Source organism: Geospiza fortis, unplaced genomic scaffold, assembly GCF_000277835.1.
Source record: "Geospiza fortis unplaced genomic scaffold, GeoFor_1.0 scaffold45, whole genome shotgun sequence".
Lineage (NCBI taxonomy): Eukaryota > Metazoa > Chordata > Aves > Passeriformes > Thraupidae > Geospiza > Geospiza fortis.
Genome location: NW_005054327.1, coordinates 5,831,007 through 5,855,134, shown reverse-complemented (window position 1 = coordinate 5,855,134; position 24,128 = coordinate 5,831,007). Strand labels below are relative to the sequence as shown.

The 24,128-nt window shown below is 35.6% G+C and overlaps 1 protein-coding gene across 4 annotated transcripts in view; it reads right to left on the bottom strand.

Moving 5' to 3' along the window:
* The window catches only part of DACH1 (dachshund family transcription factor 1), a 261,421-nt gene that overhangs the window by 46,649 nt on the left and 190,644 nt on the right, over nt 1-24,128 (bottom strand). For all 4 annotated transcript variants that reach the window (XM_031057067.1, XM_031057068.1, XM_031057069.1 and 1 more), the window contains one exon: nt 2,731-2,882. In XM_031057067.1, coding sequence (XP_030912927.1) covers nt 2,731-2,882 — 152 coding nt within the window. The remainder of the gene's footprint in view (nt 1-2,730; nt 2,883-24,128) is intronic.

Here is a 24,128-nt window from a genome sequence, read left to right as displayed (position 1 = left end):
ACACCCTAATTCTGTTATAAGTCTGTATTATTTTGATTCTTCAGATCCTGCACCACGGAAGGGGATCATGGCAGAGGCATCCACTGCCAAGTCCATGCATGCTGGTGTAGCCAGAGGCTCCTTGCCTGGATATTCCTGCGATGATCACATCCCTAAAATGTAGGCTACCTCCAGCACAGTATGTGGTATGCTGTGGCTGCTCCCCAGAGCCATGACCTAACAAAAAATGTAGACTTGCATTTCACAAGCAGACATATACCCTTTCAGTGAAAGGACACATGCCTATTTTCAGCATGAATGACCCTGATGAAAAAAGAGCAGTGTTTACCAAATCCCCTCATGAAGCCATTGGCAATCTATTTGAGGAAGTTAGACCTGCTCCACTGCTGCAACAAGAGAACAGTGAGGGATCCCACTGCTCCACCTCCCCATGGAAACCACATCTCTACTGATAGGGATGCAAAACACATCAGGTACAAAGGACAGCAAGGAGCCATTGACTCAGTGAAAAGAGTCCTTCTAATTCAGGTAATAAATGCATGATGGGTTTCAGGTATGGTTTATGCATTTCCTTGCAAAGTCACAAATTACAGTGCAATCAGGGACCATGGTAAAGAATTGCCTCTTTCCACAGATGCCATCAACAAATTTGAACTTGCAATCAAATACCTAAAATACTTCTGTTCTGGAAGTATTAGCATCACAGTATCTAACTGATTTGTGGGCATGGGGTAACCTCCTCTCATTGCAATAGCAATGAAACAGCAATATGGAAGCCATTTTAAAGGGCATTGATTAACACAATTGCCACTATTGTCCATAGGATATTGTATTATACTCTACTGCTGTTAAAATCAACTTTTCCTGCACAGATGGGAAAATCAACTATCAAACAATTTTTTTGTTTTTTTTTTTTGTTTTATGAAGTGGATTCTAATGTTGTCCTGATAAAAAACCTGGAGCAGGGGTGAGGGAAGGAAATGCCTTTCACATTCTGTTATGAAAGGATTCCTAGAAATCTGTCAAAAACATGTATTGTGATGTGGGGACATACTGAAAAAATCCAGCAGGACTTATGTCCCACACGTTCCACTAATAGATGATTTGTCATGATATGGAAACTCAAGGTAAGGAGCAGGACATTCAAAAGCGCTACAAGAGAAGGCATAAAAAAGTTTCTGGTTTGTTTATGATGTTGTCTTTTATTTTATCTTTTCATTCCAGGTAAGATTAGAGTATTAAAAAAAAAAAAAAAGTAATGACTGAATTTCACATTCACATTTTCTGTAAAACAAAACTGAATGCATTCTTGGCAAATTAATCCTGGTCATTTATCTTGAAGTAGTGCAGCACCCTCATATTCAATCATGAGATTAGCTAACCTGTTGATGCTGAATGCTTTGCTCATTAGGTTGCTGTCTAGAGACATTGAGTGCAAGCATTTGTGAAAATAATTACTAAGAACTTTTCTGTACATGTATGCACAGCTAAAAATTTACTAACTGTATTTCTGCTTTAAGAAAAAAATACAATCTTTACAGATTGCAGCAGATATGTTACAAGAATGCTGCTAGTTACTACTAACCAAGTTATCTTGGTTCATGGTTTAAATATTTAAGATGCTAAGTCTCAGAATTGCAAAAAGTAATCATAAATATGCTTTTTCAGACCAAGCAGAGATAGTAATATTTACTTCTTAAATAGCAGTATTTTTCCATTATTAGACCTCAAAACACAACTAATGAATGGCTCATATACTTTTCATAAAACAATTCTGAAATGCCATAAACTTTAATGAGATTGCTTCAGACAGTAAAGTGAGCAGGATTTGGCCCTGCTCCGTCATATCCTTTGCTGGATAGAATACAATTGATTTTATGTGTTTGCAGGCATGAGCAGAAAATATATGGTGACAAATTGGAAGTTGGTAGCTGCCCAGACAAGGCTTCTCTGGAATATGCAATATGGCTGTATTATTTCTGGCACCATCATTTTGCTTCTGCATGCCATATACAACCATATTGTTGCAAAATTGCATATGGGGAACACGAGATAACAGAATTCGTTGACAAAAAAATTTTCTTAATTCTAATATGAAACACTAACAATTTGTCTTCAAACTATACATAGTGTATACTATAAATAATATTTGAACACGGCTTTACTGTACACACAACAGACATTGTGGCTACCAAATAGGAAATCTGTATAAAATTTGGTAACACCCTTTGAAGTCTAGTCTTTGAAGACAGTACTTTAAGTGAAATGAGCTTATTTATAAGTGCTTTTTGTAAATGCTTTTATGGGAGACACATTTCAAATAGCTTTAAATATCATTTCCACCCTGCCACTCTAGCAATTTGAAATAACTATTTATTAAAGAACTCTTTCTCTATTTAGTAAATGAGATAAAGTTAAACAGTAAGATACATTTCATTAGCCTGTAATAAAAAGAGCATTGAAGACAAATGTTGTTAAACACACCAATGTAATTCACGTTGAATTTTCTGCTGCGGTTTAATATACAATCTGTATTTTTATGTACTGTATCTGACAGCTTCTAAATTCATTTGTTTGCTGTGGTTCCTTTAAAACATAAATTACAGGAAAGTTTCAGTAAATTAGTTGATCCAAATAACCTTATGAACTGATTAAGCTAGAATGGTTTTATTAATTTAGACAAAACTGGCTCCTCTCCATCCCTTTAAGCCGATCTACAAAAAGGCCTACCTGGATGTTAGTCAGAAGGGTCTCTATGGAGGACAATCCATCAGGGAATAGAAAAGGAGATGGAAAACCCGGAGGTAGTGGTTGCCCATGCCCAGTTAGAGAAAGTTTGTCAAGGCTGTCTCTTGCGGTTGGTGTGGAGAGCGGGGTCTCATCTGTATGTGATTGAAACAAAAATATAGAACAAGTTACGCTTGTCTGTTTTTATTAGACCTCAGTAATGGCTTCCCTAGTGGTTTCCAGAACATTTATTGCAAATTGGTTCCTGCTATCAGGAGAAAATGCTTTCTGCTGAATTTTCTTTAATGAAAAAGCTGTGGAGATACAACAAGATAACATTAATGAGTAACTTTATAAGCCTTTTAAATGCAGTCTCTAATGAGACTGAGTTTACAGTGCCATAGAATCTTTTTAAAACAAATATTATCTCACATATACTTGTGATAATATATTCAGGCTGACTTTATGGGCACCTTCCCAATTATCTCATTTTAGTTTGTGTTCTATTTGGATTGACAATAGAATATTTTCTAGCATGACATATATTTTGTATATGAGAAGTATTTAAATACGAGGCTTCCCATACAATTAACCCTTCCTGCTCTTAATGGTTTCACTTACAGCTCAGATGATTTTGCAACACCAAGAAAAGCTCCTCAATACATTTTTCATCACGAAAATACACCTGATTGCCACAATTAAAACATGCCCTAAACAGTACATGAAATTAACAGCACGGTAACAATCACTGGCCTATTTTTTTTTTTAAGCATGGACATCTTCTAACAACTACTGCTGAACTCCTTAGTGAGATCTTTGTAAAAATCAGATCTGATCACTTCTGACACCACAACAGGAAAAACTTGCACAGCTTGAAGACTTCTAAGATTAAAGTTTCACAGATAATCTGTGAACAGATTAGGAAGTGGAAAAAGAAATACCCCCCCGTTAAAAGAAACTTCAATAACCTCATTTGTGGGGTTTTTTTCAATTTTTTTTTTTTTTTTTTTACTTTCTGGAATATTTTTAGGCTACTGTTGATATGATATAGAAATTTAGGTCAATTTCTTTGCACCAGATGTTAATCTGAATTCTTCAAAAGGAAAACTATCTATACATACATATAGAGAGATAGATGTATCTATACATACTCTTCTTACCAAGGGCTCAGTCATTAATTGACACATATTGATGTATCTCAGTACAATGTAAGGACATCAGAATGCACCCCAGGTTTCATGCAGATTCTGCAGAGCTGTATGACTACAAAGGAGTTTGTCAGACTCACTTCCTTCCGTTTTGGCTTAGACCATTGTAAGTTACATGCCTTTTGGGGTAGTCGAATTTCTCTTTATTTATTAATTATAGTTTCAACAATGGTTTTAGTTCTTGATTTACTTTATCAGGTACATTAAAATTGTATCTGAAAGTTGATCCTAGTTGCCTAAAAAGAGCTCTCTCTTGGACTGAATGCAGTATTTTCTGAAATGGGCATGGTCTAGGACCACGAAAATTGAAATCTGCAGTAACAAAAGGTTAGAGTGTTGATGATTGCAGGATGGGACATTCATAACTCAAAGTCCCAGTTCATTCCTACAGATGGAAGTAACCTCTATTAACCACACTCAGGTGCAGATTTCTTGTCCCATCTCCTCACTAGCTCTGTCATGCTGGCCAGTATTTCCAGTGCTAAAGTAATAGCTTTTCCTACCATGTCCTTCCACAGAACTACCCAAACAGGCATTTGGACATGTGCTGCTGGGCTGGTACCACTCAGGTCTTTTATAGCCAGTGGAAAGAAGCAGATGCCACTTCAAGGTCCATCTGAACACTCACAGGCATCAACTGTAGGAAGAGACAAATCTTCCTCTAGAAGATTTCTGCCTGTTCATAGTAAGAGAAACCTAAGATGACCACTTAGATGAAAAGATCTGCTCTTGGGGAGATCCTATACTGGGCTGTTCTTCCTACTTCCCTGTGGCTCAGGTTGAGGACAGACTACACAAGGAGTAAGACTGTTCCTCATGCTCTGTTTGTCACAATTCATGTCACAATTACTGCTTTCTCAGAAAGTCATCATTCAAAAGTTCTCCAATTTGAAGTTACTGAATGGAATTAATGTTGACTAAGGAAAGCTTCAGACCTTTCAGAGTCATAAAGGATTTTTTCAGTTATATTTAAATTTTCCAGTCATGTTACAGAGTGCTGAGAAAAAACTGGATCTAGATCTCTGAACCATTTCCTACCTACCTGAAATTCAAAGCAGGCTCTGAAACACATACTATGTGGATGTATCCTCTGTAGTCATGCTACCCCCAAAGCAGCATGAACAGCTCTGTAGTAATTTTGTAGTAATGTACTAAAATTTGGCCCTAAATATGAGTACTTTCTTTCAAATTTTAAAATATTATAGAAATATTCACCACATCATTAGCAAAAATGAATTATATATTCCTGGTATTGAAAACTAGCTTAGCTCAACTTCTCCACTCCCATTCTAGTGTGAAGAATCATTACCAAATGGTTTCTTCCAAACTGCTGCCAGAATTGTTAGGCTTTCATTAATCAAAAGTAATAAGCCCAAACTTAAACAAAACTAGTTAGACAATATATTTATAAACAGTCCATAATATTATTTTATAGCTGCGAACTTTTTTTCCTCTAGTGAAAATATGGCTTCCCCAAATGATTTTTACCCAAAATTAAAAAACCAAAAAAAAAAAAAAGAAAAAAAAAAAAAGCGTCTTCCATGTTACATCCTTAAGTTTTTTTTTGGGTAGAGATATCTTGGTATCAGTAGTTGCAGTGAAGATATTGCTCTTGCATGATACAGCAGGAAAGAGTTGAATCACTAGTATGCACGGTGAAGTTGATTCATATAAATGAGAAAGGAAACTGAAAAGACATCATTTTCCTCTAGGTTTGCCAGGAAAATGGATCAATGACCTCCTACTTTCTAAGACTACTTGGAATCTTACTGATATTTTAGGTCTCAAATTGTCAAAATATTATAAGATATACTAGATAAAACTGACCCACTTAAAAATTCCATAAGCCTTAATTAACTCAAAAACTGTTCTTCCATGCAATGGCTGAGATACAGAGAGCTCCTAACACAGACCTTGTAATATAATTTAAGCAAGAGATCAATTTTTTTACTGTATTACTACTTTACAATTTATTTAATGTTATGCTTGCTGTACTCTGTGCATGCTCAACACATGAAGTTTGCAAAGATTTTTTAACAATGTGTGGCATGGTTTTGCAATAGGCAAAGAAACTCAAAAAATAGTAGAATGATATGAATTCAAAGTAACATCCAAACCATTATGTTATAATAAATAACAGAAACAAATTTACACTGAAGGGTAGGACTAGAGAGATGAACTTACTCTGAACTCATTTTAATGAAATATCAACTCAGAAAAAAAGTCAGACTAATGTGACTTTGTTTTCTTGATGTCCCATGTGAAATAAACTTTGAGTGTGAGTATGTTTGAAACACAGCAAATGTACATATTATACACAGGAAGCATGGATATTTGTGGATATGAGATAAGCAATGATTGAAGGAATCTTAAAAAAATGCATTTTTAAGAAAAACCACACTGTAAACACAGCCAATTAAAACATAACCACATATCTTAGTAGCAAAATATGATCTCTTTTTTTAAAAAAAATTAAAATACTTAATTCCTGCAAAAGTCCTCTTCTCTCTAAGGGATGAGATATCTTTTGTTTCCAAATAATCATTAGCCTAACGTCTTTTAAACTGCTGCAAAGGAACTACTAATGCTCCTCTTACACTACTAGCAGAGCAATGCTGCAAAATGATGAGCCCTTGCTGGGAAACAGAGATTTGGTATTTTCAGTCTAAACACATCAAAGGAAGTGTTAGAAGAGAAGTCAGGGCAAAAGGGGAAATGGGGTCAATTTACAACTCCATTGTCAGAGTGGGGAGCACAACAATGAAAAAAGAGAGGGGGGAAAGAAAGAAAGAAAGAAATAAAGAACCAGGCAGAAAAAAGAAATGTCCAGGCCTGCCTTGGTTTGTGCTGGGAACTGAGATGCTATAAATTAACAAATAAACAAGGATAGGACAAGCTGTTACCCAAGCCTCTACAGTATCCAGGTAGAGATGAATATGTGTCTTGACATGTGAACTAAATCACCATAATAGGCAAGTCCGAATGCAACACATATCTTTAAAATATTTGTAAATGCTACAACCACTCCATCCATTGTTCCTCAATTTCCAAAATTCACATGGTTTTGCTCAAACCAGATTTTATCTGTAAACAGCAGCTGGTATGGGCCAAATACAACAAACATATTTCACTGTATTTGGTTTGTTGCCATTCTATTTTATTCTTTCACCAGATAACATGGAAACAGACATTCTGGAAGCTGTGACAGCTATTTAAACAATAATAGATGAATAGAGGTAGCCATTCTCTTGTCTTTGTTCTTAAAAGCAAGTAGGATAAGTTCAGACCAGTCACCAATCAAACTGGAAAATATTGATATTGCCAGGATTTGAAAGCAAGCAATAATAGCTGGCTGAAAAAAAATACTATACAGATTACTGCCATTCTGTAATCATGTCATGCTTTTTTTTGCAATGCATCTTGAGGCTTTCTGTTCTCTGCAAAATATTCCACATATATTTGTTCCTAACACAGGCTCACTCTTACCATTTGAATGATGAAAGAGGATTCTGATTCCACTTTTTATTACCATAAATCTGGTGCATACATTTTTCTACATTGTAGAAAACAATCTATTCCATTTGGCTTAGTATTATTTTGGTTTACGTTGTCAAAGACTCTTTAGGACAAAGCTTTATATTTCATCCTTCATTGCTGTTAGATGTTTCAAGTGTGAGAAACTTTTCTGTTTTAACTGGTCCATAATTCTTGATTTATATTAACGCAAAAGAACAAGGGGTCCCATAATCTCAATTGAAATATTTAATAGTTTCAGGCAGATAAAAACAAAGAAAGAAATGAACAAATAAATAAAATCTTCTTGACCAGTTTTCATACAATTTGGCTGCTTTATAGATTTGGTCATTCAAGATTAACCCCACATGTAACTGGGGCCAATGCAAGATGACTGTGAAGGATGTTACCAACTATAAAAGGAATGTACTGAAACTCTTATAAAACTCTTATAAGTATACCAGAAGAGTTATATGTATATATATTTTATAAGAGTTACATATATAAACTCCTTTTATATTTTTTAATCTACAATTTATTTGTAGATAATTTTAATCTACAATTTATACTACTTATTTTTATAGAAACAACAGTTCTCCAGGACACCCAAATACTCTGAAATTATAACATTTGCAACTGTGGCAGCTGGAAATCAGGAAGGAATATCAAATATTCAAATAGACTGACTGACTGGTTAATGCTTCTGTAACACTTCAAAGAGGCTGGTGCTCTCGCAGTTAATAAAACCATTGCAAATGCTATCCATTGAGTTCTGCTTCTTGGATTGGTATGTTTGCTTAAGGACTTTGGGAGTAGAAGATCTCTAATAATGAAATATTTTTAATATAAAAATTAAAAACCTACATGGAAAGGATCACAGCTATTAAGTTTCTTGAATATCTACATTACACAAATTGGCTTTGCACCTGATGCAGTTGCATATATTTGTGCAAGTAGGTCTTACAGAACCCATCCATCTTTGCATCAAGTCTACCATTGTAGCCCATTTTCCCAGGTGGCATGGCTTCCAAATATTCACACCTTCAATTGATGTAAAGAACTACACAGGAATAAAAGGACACAAGAACTTCATTTTATGTGTTCACTTTGGAGGTAGGTTCAGGTTGGCAGGACTTTCCTGCCAACAGCAACACTCATAATTTCTGACAATTCTCTGAGATTTTAACCACTGAAAAGTTAACGTACTAACTGGATGTTTTTCCTTTGTGAAAAAAAATTCAATTAATAGATTTCCAGTATTTCTTTAATCCTTCTAAAGAACATGCAGATTTACAGATGATCTCTGCACATCATTCTTCACTACTGCACAGGATCATTGACAATACTGCAGTTGGAGTTGCCTCCATAATGACAAATTAGAGGCAGATGAAGAATCAGTTGAACAAAACTTTTGGGATCAGTCTATCTCCAAGGTTTAGTGGTACCCCTTCTATGCTGATACCTTGTAAACCAACTTACCTATAAGCATAGAGGGGGGGAAAAAAGGAATGTATTGCTGGCTGGAATAAGGACATGGAGGGTTGGAAACAGAGAGAACTTGACAAAAGGCAGGGAGTAATCAAGAAGTGAAGACAAAGTTGAGATTATAGGGAAGGACAGTCATGGTGGCCAAACACTTTGGAAAGGAATAATAGGAGTGGAATTATGAGGTGAAGGAGGGGAGGACAAAGACTGCCCAGGAGAAATTTATTTTGACTCAACAAGAAAAAAACAAAACAGCTAAATTGTTGTTTTTCACATACAACAGATTTGACACAAATAATTCTTGTGGTATTTCAAGAATTTTAGTTGAATGTAAGTGACATTTACAGCTGTCAAAGCAAATATATAAACCACAATCTCTAAAGATCGCATATTTTAATTTGTTAAGGAATTATGGGTATAGCATCACTAAAAATGAACAGAAAGAGCTGGCAATATATATTCAAAAAGCAAAAATGTAATTAGTGGTGATGTTCCAGCTGTGAGGATTTCTTGAGGCTTTTTGGACTAGATCAAGTTGAGTTTATTCTTCATTTTACATGTCCCTAGGAGGGCCTCAGAGTCAATCAGCACAACTTATCTAATTTTCTTTTTCAATAAAAGGATTATTTTAATAACCTTTATCTTATTTTGCAGCCTATTACTGATTAGGGCTGGGTCAAGCAGTATTGGCTTATTTATTTATTCTAAGGATTTCACAATATTCTAGAATAAATTATCATTCCTATTTTTAAACAAACATATTTTACCATAGAATGGAATGTTAAAATGCCAGTGGTATTTCTGTTCTGTGTACTTTGGCATCATAACACATAACTGGCAAAACAAAATTACATGGTTTTTCTGTCCCCATAATAAAAAGTATCCTTTTTACTCAGAGATTTTTTTCACACAATTTTTTAAACTGCCTTGAATGATTAGGAGAAAAGAAGGAATGGGATAGTCAGGGATGATTCTGTATATACCATAAAACACATATAGCTTCAACACCTGACAAAAACACTCATTAACTCTGAAGAAATTAAGAACTTAACTCTAAATTCCTAAAGATGAAATGATTGTTAAAAGATTAATGATTGTTAAAAAACTATTCTAAATATTTTTATTACATTTTAATAATATATTAGTATAAAAAGAAGGCATTTTATAATTTTATGACCTGCAGTTTTTAATTGTAAGAACTATGCCCATTCTTTATTTTTTAAAGATCCTTATACAATAATGGCAAGAATTGGATGCAGGTTAAGGCCATCTGTGCATTGGGTGCTGAAAAAATATAAATGTATTTTATGGGTTTATGTCAAACATCCCAATCAGTACTCTGCTAACTCCACTCCACCAGCCAGGCAACACTGAGTGCTAAAAAGAATGTTCCTTGGCTTTGTAGCAATTCTATGAGAACTGCTTACATGCATATATGCATGCAGAGGGTTCTGCAAATGTGTTTTCCTATAGGTTCACAAGAGTCCTTCTCAGCTTCTTCCAAAGTTGCATTGAGGGGTGACCATGAGAAAGGATATTTGGTCAGGAAATCAAACCCCAGCATTCACAAAAACAGCTATTTAATCTCTTTATTGTACTGGCTCAGAAGCTGGCTCCCTGATCATATATCCAGCTTTCCTAAAATATGCTGAATCAAAGGATCAAGCCAAGTATTTTCAGTCTAAGCTAAATTCCTGATTAACATCAAACTTCAAATTAGGGACTAGACTTTAGGGCTGCATAATGAATGTGTTGTAGACTAAACCTCACATTTTCAAAATTATGGACATAAATATGCACATCTCAACTGATAAAAGCAATACACAAGGCAACGCATCCACAGTATGCATACTTATTTTTGTGCTGCCCATTCCTCCCTGTAACTGCGTCCATATGGCTACTGCAAAATGCAGAAAAGAACATTACAGACAATATAACAATTGCATTTTGCTAGATTTTATTGGCTCATTTCAAGGGCCACATGATTTGTATTAATAATCCTCTGGAAATGTTTCATGAAAGTTGAAAAGCATCTATTATTTGGGGATTTAAGGTGATTTAAAAATAAGGAATATCAACAATATTCGCATTTTTTTCATTGTCATCTAAAATAGCAGCACGCCTCTTTTGTAAGTGTAACAGTAGTAAGAAGGGAGTTTTTGATAAGAGCACAGCTGGTAACTTGTAATTCTCTGAAGATGAAGGGTTTATGTTAATACCTGGAACTGCATTGTATTCACACTACTTTCCTTGGTCTATGTTCAGTTAATATTTCTAATATTCATTCTCTTCAGGAAAAAACCAAAAAGCCAGTGTTTTCAAGCAGTCCATATCTAGCCATGTTGCAATTATGGGGCCTGAGTATTAATGCTCCTGCTACCTTGTCACATGGCACATGTTCTTGGTAATCTGCTGACAGCATGAATCAGATGCCCAAAAAGAAAATGAATATATGGTAATGTGTCTGAGCAACACTCATCAGCTGTCATTCATTCAGCAACTCATAACCTGTCCCATACCCTCATCCCCAGAGTGCTGGCAAGCAGATGAGGTTGACCAAGCATGCTTGGCATCTGGTGTAAAGTGGCAGCACAGAAGTCAGCACTACTGCATTTCACAAATAAATATGCCAGAGAAGTTCAAGAGAGAAGGCAAAAGAGGTTTAAACACTTCTCATTTATGGCAACTTATAGTGCTCATCTGTCCCAGCAGAAAAATGTTTATCTGGCCAGAACATGTAAAACTGGATCTCTTGATTAATGCAACTGTTTAACTGAATATTCATAAACAATACTGTCATGTTTCTTTTTATGAAAATGAGAAAATCTCATATTTTTATAAATACGTAAGATGTCCAGGGAAACTGCTTTTTGTAGAAATACAGTACTTAAAAACATATATACACATATTCTCTTCATTTTCCTGCAAGATCCTATTAACTGTCCATGATTTTAATAACATCTTTAACAAAAGGTATACTAGCAACTACCTCTAATATTTGGACTTATAACAAGGACTAGTGAATAAGATGACCAGCCTAAAATGTACAACAAGACAGAAACATATTAGGAAGGAAAGCTGTTCCTGACCTTTTGCCTTGCCAAAATTCCTGCCCTGGATGTATTAGTGCCAAAGATGCCAGTAAAATAAAATAATCAGGAACCAAATCAGATGGACTCAGCTGACACAGCTGTATGGGGCTACTGGGCAATAGGTTCAGGAATTCATGTACAGTGAAAAGCTTCAAATGCTTTGGAAATGCAGGGGAAGGAGCCATGCTTTGAAAACAAAGTACTGAAGGGATTGTGCTGGTCCAGCCCTGCAGTCAGACTTCTGAGAGGTTAAGGGAACAGGTGTTCTAGCATCAGTAGTTCAGTAGAGTGTCCAATCTTTGCCTGAGCACACCAATGGCAACACATACTTTTTACAGAAATATGTGATCTAGTAACTCCAGGTCTTAACTCTCTTCATACCTAATACACCAAGTGTTACTGAAAACAAAAGGATGTGAAACATCCTGTTTTGACAAACTCTCACCAGGAAGGGTACAAAAGGAGCGAGCTGTCTCAATATCATGAAGCAGAGGCTTCCTTTTTGCAGCTGAAACACCAACATTTGCATAAAATATTTAACTCACTTTTTCCAAATTGCTACACAATATTTTTTGTAGCAGATATAATAAACACCCTTAATGCTTCTATCTATGGAATGGTTCCAGTACTCAGACGCAAATGTTGTAGACAATAATCGATGTACACAGTTTGGATTATATGGTTATGATATCCTAATAGAAATTTGGCTGTCTGCCTATGGGAGTTCAATATGAGCTTCATAGTTTACAGCATCAGAAACAATCCCTTACAATATTATAGCCACATTTCTCAAACCATTGGCTATACATTATATCCTAATATCTGATTTTCACAGAAATCCATAATAATAAACAAACAAAACTCCTAAACCCCAGAGTGCTCAGAAAGAAAATTCAGAATGAAAAGGCAAGCATTTTTACATCTGATATGATTTCTCTTGCAATTCATTCATCAAACATCTGCAACAAGCTGCCAGAACGTGTCCATTAGCGAGATTTCTATGGCATTCACTAGCTCGATGCTCACTGATAGAATAATGTAGAAGTTCTACCTCTAATGTTTTCTGCTCCATTTCAGGCATCCACTTTAAAGTGAGATTTGGCCTGCATGTGTTTTCATGTCTTGGAATATGTAATTTATGCTAATATATCAGAATACATATTAGAGAACACCAAAAAAAATCCTTTATGTACTTATGCATTATGAGTCACATTCAGCACTGATTTAAGATAAAAAATAGTTTGGAGTCATCATGTAACATGGATCAGTTTGGTTTACATTAACTACAGAAAATTAAAGTATTCTATACAGCAAGCATGCCATACACTTGCCAGTAAATTAAAATCTTTTTTTGGATCCAGTTTAAAACCTTCATGCAAATTAAATATTTTGTTCAGTCTTTTATCTGCATCATATCATAATATCAAGGAAATATGCCTTGCATCTCCACTATAGGGCCAGCTCTTCTTGCTAATTTTGTTTCAAAACTTCTGTAACTGTTTCAGTGTTTATGCCAATAATGTAATTGAAAAATTCTTTATTTTAATCCTGAAGCAATTATAAATGTTATGTAACAGAAACAAAACACAAATCCCAAGAGTGGTTCAAAGGTTCTCTATAAGACTTTACAAAATTTATGTATGTGAAAATTGCAAATAAACAAAACAGAAATCAAAAGATCTTTAGCATTATTGTACTGTGAAAACAGTTACTGCCTAAACAAACTGAAACAAGACTGCACAAACTTTATTATCTCAACCTGATGATATCATTGTATATTTAAGGATAATACTTTTATTCTGTATCCCAATAACAGGTTGGCTTTTAGCCTGTCTAGCAAAAAAAAAAACAAAACCAAGAGCTGTATCAGGAAATGACCACCTTACATGGTTTTGTGAACTCCTGCACCCAGAAGATTGAGACAGCAACTTAGTGATTTTTTTTTGTTCAGATTTTGAAAAGGAAGCCAGTGCTACTGATGAAAGCTGGTTGCATACCAATTTCTAGCACAAATACAAAATATTTAGCACAATGAGTTCAAAAGGTAAAATCCAAACCCTTTATTTTCCTGATAACTGTCTTTGTCTTCTCTTTGTCCTAGCTGTTCCACAACTCAGCTGATTCTACTGCTTCCTGCACTTTTTTCTTACCTCTCAAACACTCTCCTCAGTACCACTGATTGATTCTAAAGTGTCTTTGTTTCAGTAGTTTCTTCCCCTTTCAAGATATGAAGAAATTAGTTTGCTTGTTGAAATTGCAGGACCAGACAAGAAAAAAATGCAATTAGAGAAAAGGAAAAGACCGTGACAGAAATCTGAAGGGACAAGTCAGCCTAGATTACCTCTCTGTTTACAGAATAAAACAGATCTTGACTTCTTTTCTCCTTATTCATTCTCACACATAAAACTCATTTTCTCATATAAAAATGTGAAAACAAGATTTGAATAATGATTAAAACAGGTAAGAAAAAGAAAATAAGATCTTAAAAATAAATCTTTAATTTGCGCTCTTTTTTTACGGTATTTTGATAAAATCATAGCTGAAGTGGTCCTGATCCGATTTTTGCTTTTTTTTGCCAAAAAAACCCAACCCAACCAAACCAAATCAACCAATCAATCAACCAATTAAAACTAAAGAAAATATAGACATGTTTGCATGGGAACATGCAAACATGTAGGAAGGTTCAACATTAGGTCCAGTGGTTTGAAAGATTTTTCTGTTCTACTTTACTACTTCACTATGCAACACCACACTCTTCACAGAGGGACTAAAGTTGAATCAATGATCTTATCCTATGCCTAATTTCAATTCCTCAAAAAATTAAGAGTACAGAAGATATTTCTAAGTGCAGGACTTGCCTCACAACTCTTGCACAGTATGCTAAATTTGTTTTTCAGGTTAAGAACAGGACAGAAAAGAAACCCAAGGGAACATATTCAGAGAAACTGCTTTAACCTTATCACTATTTTTGGATGTTCTGTCTTTGTACAGCATTAAGGGTGGCATTGTACAGTCCCATTATACAACAGATGTTAAATGCTAAGTAAAAAAGTCAGTTGTAAATGATTGATTGTCCTCTTTACTATTTCAAAATAAACCCTGATTATTTATATAGTTTTGGTCACTGCTTGAAAGCATTATATAAACCTAAACAATTGATCCATTTTTCAATGGCTTTTGTGTGTAGTGTATTATGTATGTTTTTACATTCTTCTGTGTAAAAGGCCCTGGTGTACAAGAAATGTTTAGAGTTTTGAGTGCTCCACCCAGTCCATATGGTAGGTTTGCTCTGTGTGTGAAACCTACCTTTTTCCACCAGGTCCATATGGCAGGCTTAAGCTAGCCAGGGCCTTCTATCCTCCATAGGTGCCATATGGCAAAGAGAGCTCAGTGAACACTCACTGACCTTCTATTAATATTTTACATTTCTCTAGCACATGCAGACATATATGAACTGATCAGATTGAGCAGAAAAGAGCTGGCTCCTGAAACTTCTTTAGTCACATAACCAGTACACCTATGACAACAGGGTAATAGATGTGCAATCTTTTTCTTTTTTTTGCAGTTTTATTAAAAAACTGAGAAGTCAAATGTAAAATTTATCAAATTATTTTATAAACTCATCTAGTACTTTTAAATATTTTGACAGATTATTATTTAATTATGTTAACAAACTGGTACACATTAATACTAACATTTCACTACTAGTCTTTAATAATACCTTACCAGAATGGAACCAACTACCTTGAACCCACCTACTAACAAAGGATGCATGCTATAGATAGTGAAAGTATTTATTTAAAGATTCAGTTCTGTGCTGCCCTACTAATAGGACGTTTTGAACAAGCTACTGCTTTTTTACCGCATATAAACGAACTGGCAATAAACCAGAGAAAGAATAACTCTATTGACACTAAACCACATGTAGGGAGTCACATGTATATAAGTCATATGCAAATAAATTACTATTTCTTGCAGGCACAATACCTCTACTCTTAGTAATGGAGTAAAAGGAAGAGAGTGTAGTCTGAGAGTCATAGTATCTTCCTTCTACTGCCTGTACATTTCCTGAAAATGTAGAATAAGACGTCAGAACATGAGTAAAACAGCTGCATTGTGTTGGATGACAAGGAACATGGATTTAAAATCAAATGAAAAAAAAAGGCAACTTTAAATTGTAATCTGTACTTTCAAAGCAATTATGCTAAAATTGATACATTGTTATAATGTTTACAACTTAATCCAAAGCTTTGCTGTAATTCTGAAGTAATTTAGGAACCCTCAGCATCTTATTTATACAGGAAAGATGGAAGCAATTTATAACATATTTATGGAAGTTTTATTGTACCTAAAATCTGATTTAAGAAATGGAACAATGATCCCCAGTAGCAGAAATTTTACAAACAAATTTTACTTACTTGAAACTCAGAACATTAGGAAATATAAAAATGATAATATATCGTTCTTATTCATAGGATTTATAGTGCTTTCATCTGGTTTCCTCTTGTTTCAGTTCATGTAAATAACCTCTAGCTTGTCACATGAATATTCAAATATCACAAAGAATGATCAGTGTTGAAAATAAATATCATAAAGAATTCAGAACAAGCACGCATGTACATGCTCTCACAGTTATTTCTGTATATAGAATTTATGTTTTGCTCGGCAAACAATCAATAAAACATGGAAGAGTTTTCCACAAGGAATTTATCTTCTCATTTCAAAGGAGCCAAATAACAAGAAGCATTTTAAGAAACTAGAAGTATTTTATTAAAGAATAAAAAGGGCTAACTACTAAGTTCATGCCTCTTCCTCCTATCCTTCTGTTTTTGATCATTGCCAAATGCAGCTAAATAAACAGGGGGAAAAAAAAAGATCAATTAATTTCAAGAGTTAAGAAACATGGCCCCAAACGCTTTTGACTCTGATTTTCACTGTAGGAAAGGCATAGTATATAGCTTTAGTATTCATTTATCCCTTTTGTTTCAGTAGCTCTTTTTTTCATATGTTCTCTATATATTGTCTTTTTTGTGTTCCATTTCTGTTTCCAATTTACAATGTATAGGTACAAACTTCTAATTCTGAAGGATCTGTCTATTTATATAATTACCCATGAAAACAGATATGCAGAGCTCACTTTGTGGTCAGTAGGGCTTAGGGAGTGCCTAAAAGAGATGAAGGGTAGAATTCCACTGTCTAGATTATCCAGTGTGCCATGGAAGCAGCACTCTATCAACAAGGACCTAAATTCTCAACACAGTGAAGAAGAGAAGGTAGGTATCCATCGCATGCAGCTCTTGGACAGCACCTAAACTTTAGCAGCAAGATTCCCCATTTTGAGGCTTCTGTGTGCACCCTCTTCATTCCATGAATCATGCAAAGAACTAAGAGGACTATTTTAGGGGACTGTGTTTCAACAGTATAGATCCCACTATGTAATTTGGAACGTAATAGAAAGGAAGATACCTTTTTATATAAATAGAACAACCAAATGTTTATTTGTTTAATGGAATTTAGAGATGGAGAATCTAGTCATAATTAACATTACTATGCTCCTAAGATTTTTGTCATGTTAGTATAGCTCACAATTTCAAAGACATTCTTATAAAAGTAAAAATTGTAATTTCATGCTTTATACTTTCTTACTGAATCAGCAGCTTTCTCTTTCAGGAGTACATGTTAAATTAATTGATCATCTCAATTAAATTCTTTATACATACATATAAAGTAAGAAAAGCTATGATCTTGAATTTATAAATATAATTCAGTGTGATTTTGTTAAAGTTTAGATGTATAGATTTGTATTTGAAATCCTCTGAAGGTTACAGGGTGAAACCTTCCAACAATATCTCCAAGTCTTCGGGGACCAAATCCCATTACGTGGAGTTCAGTGAAGAGGGTAAACACTACCATAAAGAAATACAAATTGCACATATTTCCCATTTAGCCAGTGTCACAAAAGTTCACCATTTAGAATTCTAACCAGTTAGGACTTATTCTTGGAGGTCAAGTACCTTGTGAACCTTGTCATCTCACTGATGACATCATATCCCATCCATCAATTCTTTCAGGAGCACACTTGCCATCTGCTCAGCACGCTATAATAACTTATTAGACATATTCACAGGGTAACAATCTGTACAATGACACTGTTATCTTAATGCTGGCACATAGAGAGATAGCAGCCATCGTTCCCCTGTCACAGCACAATTACTCTACCTTCTAACTTTAAAAGAGAAGTTACTTTGATATTTTAACTTACTATTAAATCACTCAAAAAACAATGAATTCTCATCAGATATATGTTTAAGGTTTTGTGGAATTTTTTTGACTGGACAATGAGGCTATGGTACAAAATTTATATCAAGTTCAGTTTGATATAACTACTTTTTACCTTGGAAGTTTCTGCAGTCATGCTCATCCTTTAAAGTGCAAAAGAAATAAAAACACTTACTATACAATCAGGTACATATAAGCAGCACTGAAATCCAACTTAGTCTTTGCAAAAACACTGACTTTCTAGATCTAATATTGCTTTTCATCTACCTGTCTTAAAACATCTATTCTTTCTAACAGCAGTTGCTAGGTAGAAATAAAATATGCAGCCAAAGTGCTGAAATCTAAAAGCAATGTGAAATTTCATAGATGTCTATATATATTTCTACAGCTTTTGTAAAGCATGTTAATACCGAGCATGCTTAGCACAGCTGTTGTCACAGCACTTCTGACTAAATAGAAGTCCACTATAAATCTCCCTTGACCTCAAAAAATATTTTCAGAAAAAGGGCAATATTTATTTTGCATTACACAGGATTCATCCTGTGTTCCTTCCTTTGGCTCGTCATTTATTCCAGCTTACACTGTGATCAACATTGTACTAAAATAAAGTCAAGTACAACAGCCGCTCTCTGCCCATCAAAACTCACAGACGTCTGCCAAGCACTTGTAACAGCTGGTGTTACATTAATTAGTTTAAACTATTTATTTCATCCATCTCCAGAGCAGATTGAGCAAAAACATTAGAGATTATTCTAGCATCTGTAAGTGCCCTGCAAACATTAACCAACCAAAGTTAAAATATTAGTCATTAACTTACAGTATATGTAAGACTCTATGCATTTATTGTAAATTTTAAAAAAATCTGCAGTTTAGCACAGGTCTAGGAAGTTTTCTTTCACTGCCTTTTTAAAAATCTGAGTTTAAACTTTTATAAGACTTTGTGCCCATAAAGTTTCTTTCAAAAAAAAAAATTATTACTAGAAAGCTATTATAATTCCTGGCAGCATGGACCATTAAGCAATATATGACAGGGACTGGGTGACTCAGTGGATTAGTCAGAGGTTTTATGTCCACTGTTGGAATCCAGCCCTAAATACGGTGATCAAAACAGTGTTATCAAACGGTTGTAAAAATCTCAATTAAAATCACTCCTATAGCATCTACTAAGTTTTTAGTGGACAACATAATAGTTCTTTCACTATTGACAGAGTTCTCACAACTATCTTTTTTCTTTTAATAGGCTGAGAATGGATGCTGGCAGAAGAATGTTGATTATAAGAGGTCCTAATGCCACATTCCCTACTGAAATGGCTCAGAAACAAGAGCCAACGCAAGGATGGCAGGAGTAGGCTCACAGCCACTGTCCGTGGGCTCACCTCCATCAAAAATAAAAAGCTTCCAACCTTGCTCAATGAAATACTTAATATGAGAATACTTATTTTTAATGCTTAGGGCTCAAAAAGGAAATCAAAGTCCTGTGCAAGTGCTTAAGGGGTAACTCCTTCCTCAAAGAATTCATCTGTAAATAAGCACAGAGGGAAGCAGAGGCACACAGTTGTGAAGTGCTTTGCCCAAAGTCACACAACAGGTTATTGGCAAAGCCTGAAAAACAATCTAAACCTCCTGACTCTCACCTCGTTCAGGTATATTGCTTCATGAGTTTTCACAAACAACATCAAAATCCAGTAGCTCGCTTGCAGAATAAAAAGCAGGTTCATGCATATATAAAGTTTATTAGAATCAGACACTTATATATTATGTCCTCAAGAGTGATGAGTTGGTTTTTTTTCAGAATATAACATGAAAGTGTATACTGTAATAATAATTTTTAAAATGTAGTTACTGAAATTAGCATTCAATTTCATTAAATGCAGCTAAAAATAATATTCTATCAGTTTGGAAAGCTATATCTACCCTAAAATATTTTCATTTGCAAACAAAATGAATTAACAGATTCAGTTTCACTATCTGAACAGTAAAGGGAAAAAAGCATTCTGACATTTATGTTAAGAAGCAACACAGATCCTGATGCTGTGATATTTCAGTTCTTTAAAGCTCTGACTGGCTTGCTATGGCTTCCTGTGGCCATGCAGAAATGACTGCAAGTGATGGAAACTGAAGTAAAAGCTATCATCTGTATTCACTTTTCAGTCCTATCCTTTCTCCCTGAAACAAGATTTTTTTTCTCTTTGCTTCATCCATTATATCTCTTTTCCTCTCTCTGCATGTCTGTATGTAAATACATGTATGTGTATGTATGCATGCATGTACCTATGCATGTATTCGAGATACTTACTGGGATTTTTACCACCCACTGCACAGTGGCTCCTCTTACTTACCCCCCCAGCCAAAAAGGCAGGGGCATAGTTAACGCCAAACTTGCTCCAGACCATGCAAGTGAAAGTGCCAAAGCATATATAAGAATGGCCTCCTCAAACAATACTAACAGCTCTTTTTCATGCTCACTCTCTATTGGCCTCGACAGACAGCAAGAGACAGACACTCTTTTCTATTCTTAGGTTCTTAGAATTTATAACATGCTACATCTGCCACATATCTGTTGGGTTACATGGGTTCTGCTATTCAATTATCCATTTTTATTTTTATTTTTAGTACAAGGACCATTGTTGAAATAACTTGTTGGACAGCCTGTTCTTAAAAGGCAAAACTCACAACAATCACAAAACTTGTGGTCAGATGAGATAGTGTTCTGACTTAAATCCTCCCTCAGAAAAAAAATTATGTTACCCCAGTTCTCCCCACTTCTAAAAAATATCCTAAAAAGGTATACTGAATCTCACCATAGAATAAGGAACACCTGATTGTTTAACAAATGCCCTACAAATGATTAATTTTAAAAGCCTATTTTAACTGGGGTTCTTAACTAATGCTAACTTAACTAACAGATCATCAGGCTCTGTTTTCATTTACACCACAACTGAGGTGTAAACCAAGGCAGCAGGGGCCCTCACAGAGACCTCAACTCCCCCTTCAGATTGAAGGAGTACATTTCATTACAAAATCTCTGTGTATAAAAGATTTCTTGCATTCTCATTTTTTTACTTAGTATTGCATGCTCAATTTTTATTTTCTAAATACAACTCCAATACAATTCAATTCAACAGGAAAATGTTAACATGCTCCCAGTTCAATATTCTGCTTTACCTCTTGCTGTTTAAATGTATAAAAGCTACTGGCCAATTTGGATTTTTTTTCTTCCTCTATTTATTTTTCATTGTAAAATTCTTCTTTATGCAATAGCAAAGTTAATTGCTAAACTTTGTTACAGAACCCTTTGTTCTTGCTGAAGTCACTTTGCTTGTCTCTCCTACTGTAAGGACACCAAATCCTAAAAGCTGGCAAGAATGCATATGTTTATTTCACCATTGCTCTGCAATTACTGAATGCCACTTAATTATAGCAACAGATGCTCGAGTGTAGGAACCAGAAAAATCAAACGCCTCATTTCCAGGTTATTTTTTTCCATTGCTTCTGCCAACAGCAGATGTGTGAGCCCCTTGTGCTCTGGCGTAAATACTTATCAAATCCTAACAGGTCACCTATGTCACAAACAACATTTCAGATGCAACTGTTTCACCTGATAATAGGCTCTGAAAATAAAACTGTGAGCTGTAAATACAATGTATTCGGAATGAAATGCCATAATGTGAAATTGCTTTTTCTCCAGCTACAACAGAAGTCCTTGACAGTTTTTGGCAGTGATAAATCACCCTCCCATTAATTGTCTCCTCTCTCATTGTGAGGTGAGCTGCTAAAAGGGGCAGTCAACAAAAATGACTTAAAGGACAAATTTTGGCAAAAAGACAATGAAGAAATCTGTCATTGCTAAGCCTCCAGTAAACTGTCATGAAACAATCAAAATATATGTAGCTGAAGTGTTTATATCTTTGTTAGAAAGGTTATAGGATGACAAGTTTATAGTTAAAACAGGAAGCTTAGAGGGACCAAACTTGCAGGCCCTTGAGTCACCATTTCTCCAAGTGTGTTCTTTAAAAAAATGGTATGCAAATCCTGTTAGGGCTTCAGTTTACACCGTGTTTGATAGTCCTAATGGCCCTATTTTGTGACTTTTCTCCCCCCTCACCCCAGACAACAGAAAGTCCCTGTGCAGGCATGGCACTGGCTATAGTAATTCTTGCCCCCAGTCTGAAGATCCTACCTTTCAGTGATTTAAGCCAGAGAAAAAGACACTTAGCACTGCACAGACTCTGACCTTTCCTTGTAACCCCTCCAGCTCCTGGTGTGCTAATCTGAGCAAGACCCTCTCCCTGAGTGGTTTCCATGCTCCGATCAGCAGCTTTTGCTTCCTGCAGAGCAGGCGGCACTGCCAGCACCCACGCGCGGGCCCAAGAGCGAGGCGTGCGAAGCGATGTCTGCTACCTTCTCCTCAGAAATGGCACTCCCCATGACTCAGTCACCTCGCCTGGCTCCCATCTGCAAAAAACTCTTCCACACTGCAACTCTTCTACAGACAGAACAAACCAGAAGCTCTTGCCTCAGGATTTTGCTCTGTAGGAGAAAGAGTTCAGAATTTGGCACTAATTTAACTTTTTTTTTTTTTAGGGCTGCTAATATGTGAAATGCAGGGAGATGGCTACCAGTCTTTCCTGCCCTCAGACTGCCTCCACCTCAGGGGCATTCAAACAGCAGATGGTATGTTTAAAGACCACAGGTTATCCCTTCATGTAGGAGGGGCAGGGGATGCTTGTCAGATCCACACCTCCAGAAAGGGCAACATTTCTCCTTTTAGAAACAACATGATGCTGTCACTTTATAATTAAGGTTGTTGTTTTTTTATTATTTCATTTGATGAGACTGGGAAGAGAAAGTATTCTGAGAACTAAAAAAAAAAAGGAAAGAAATTTCTGTTTACCTGTCAGCAGATGGTTGGAAATTTACCATAAGCAAGGTTAGAAAATGATTTGTTACTAATATGCCTGTCAAGGGCAACGTCTGGAGTTTGGTTTTATATTTATGTTTGTAAGAAAATTACAATATAAATATAAATGAGTTGCATCAGGTATTTAAACTAGACTGGACAGGGCACTAGAAAATATATGTCGGGAACATTTCCCGCACCAGCAGGAAGATGAACTAGGTGACCTAGCGTGTCTTTTCCACCACAGACTCCTACCATTTCTGTATTAACCGAGGATGATTGATACCAAATATCCCTTTATGCTACTACCCCTTTTCATTTTGCTGCATATTTGTATGCTTCTGGGGGAGTTGATATTTTAGGACAGCAGCTATGGGGAAGTACTGAAGGGGATTCTTCATCCCGATGGCTGAGAACTGAGGAAGGTCACACAATAGCTTGTGTAGCCATAGCAGCTTTGTTGTCATGGCATGAGAATCCTACGCCAGTTCTTCTACTTTTACAAAGGAGCAGTCATCTAACATTGTGAGGTGTTTAATGTAAAGCCTGCTTTTTTGACATGGTTATCACAAGCTATTTTGTGTCCAGACATTTACACAGACCTTGTGTTATCCATGATTTATCCCCAACCCGTGTTCCTCAATTGTGCTTAAACATGGTTATAGTTGTAGTAAATCATGTGTGGAAACACACAACTAGAAGGAAGGAACCATATAGTTATCACTAGCACTGGGACATTAAACAATAATACTCCACTGAGCACCAGCACCATCAACAAGTTTCTATCAGCCTGGTCCTGCAGTCCTAACACAGGTACGTCCCCTTTCCCTTCATCTCCGTCTTCCATTTGGAACTCTTTCAGCAGTCACTTAGAGACCACATTATAGGGTCTCTGCAGTCTGAGAATTATAATCAGCTCATATT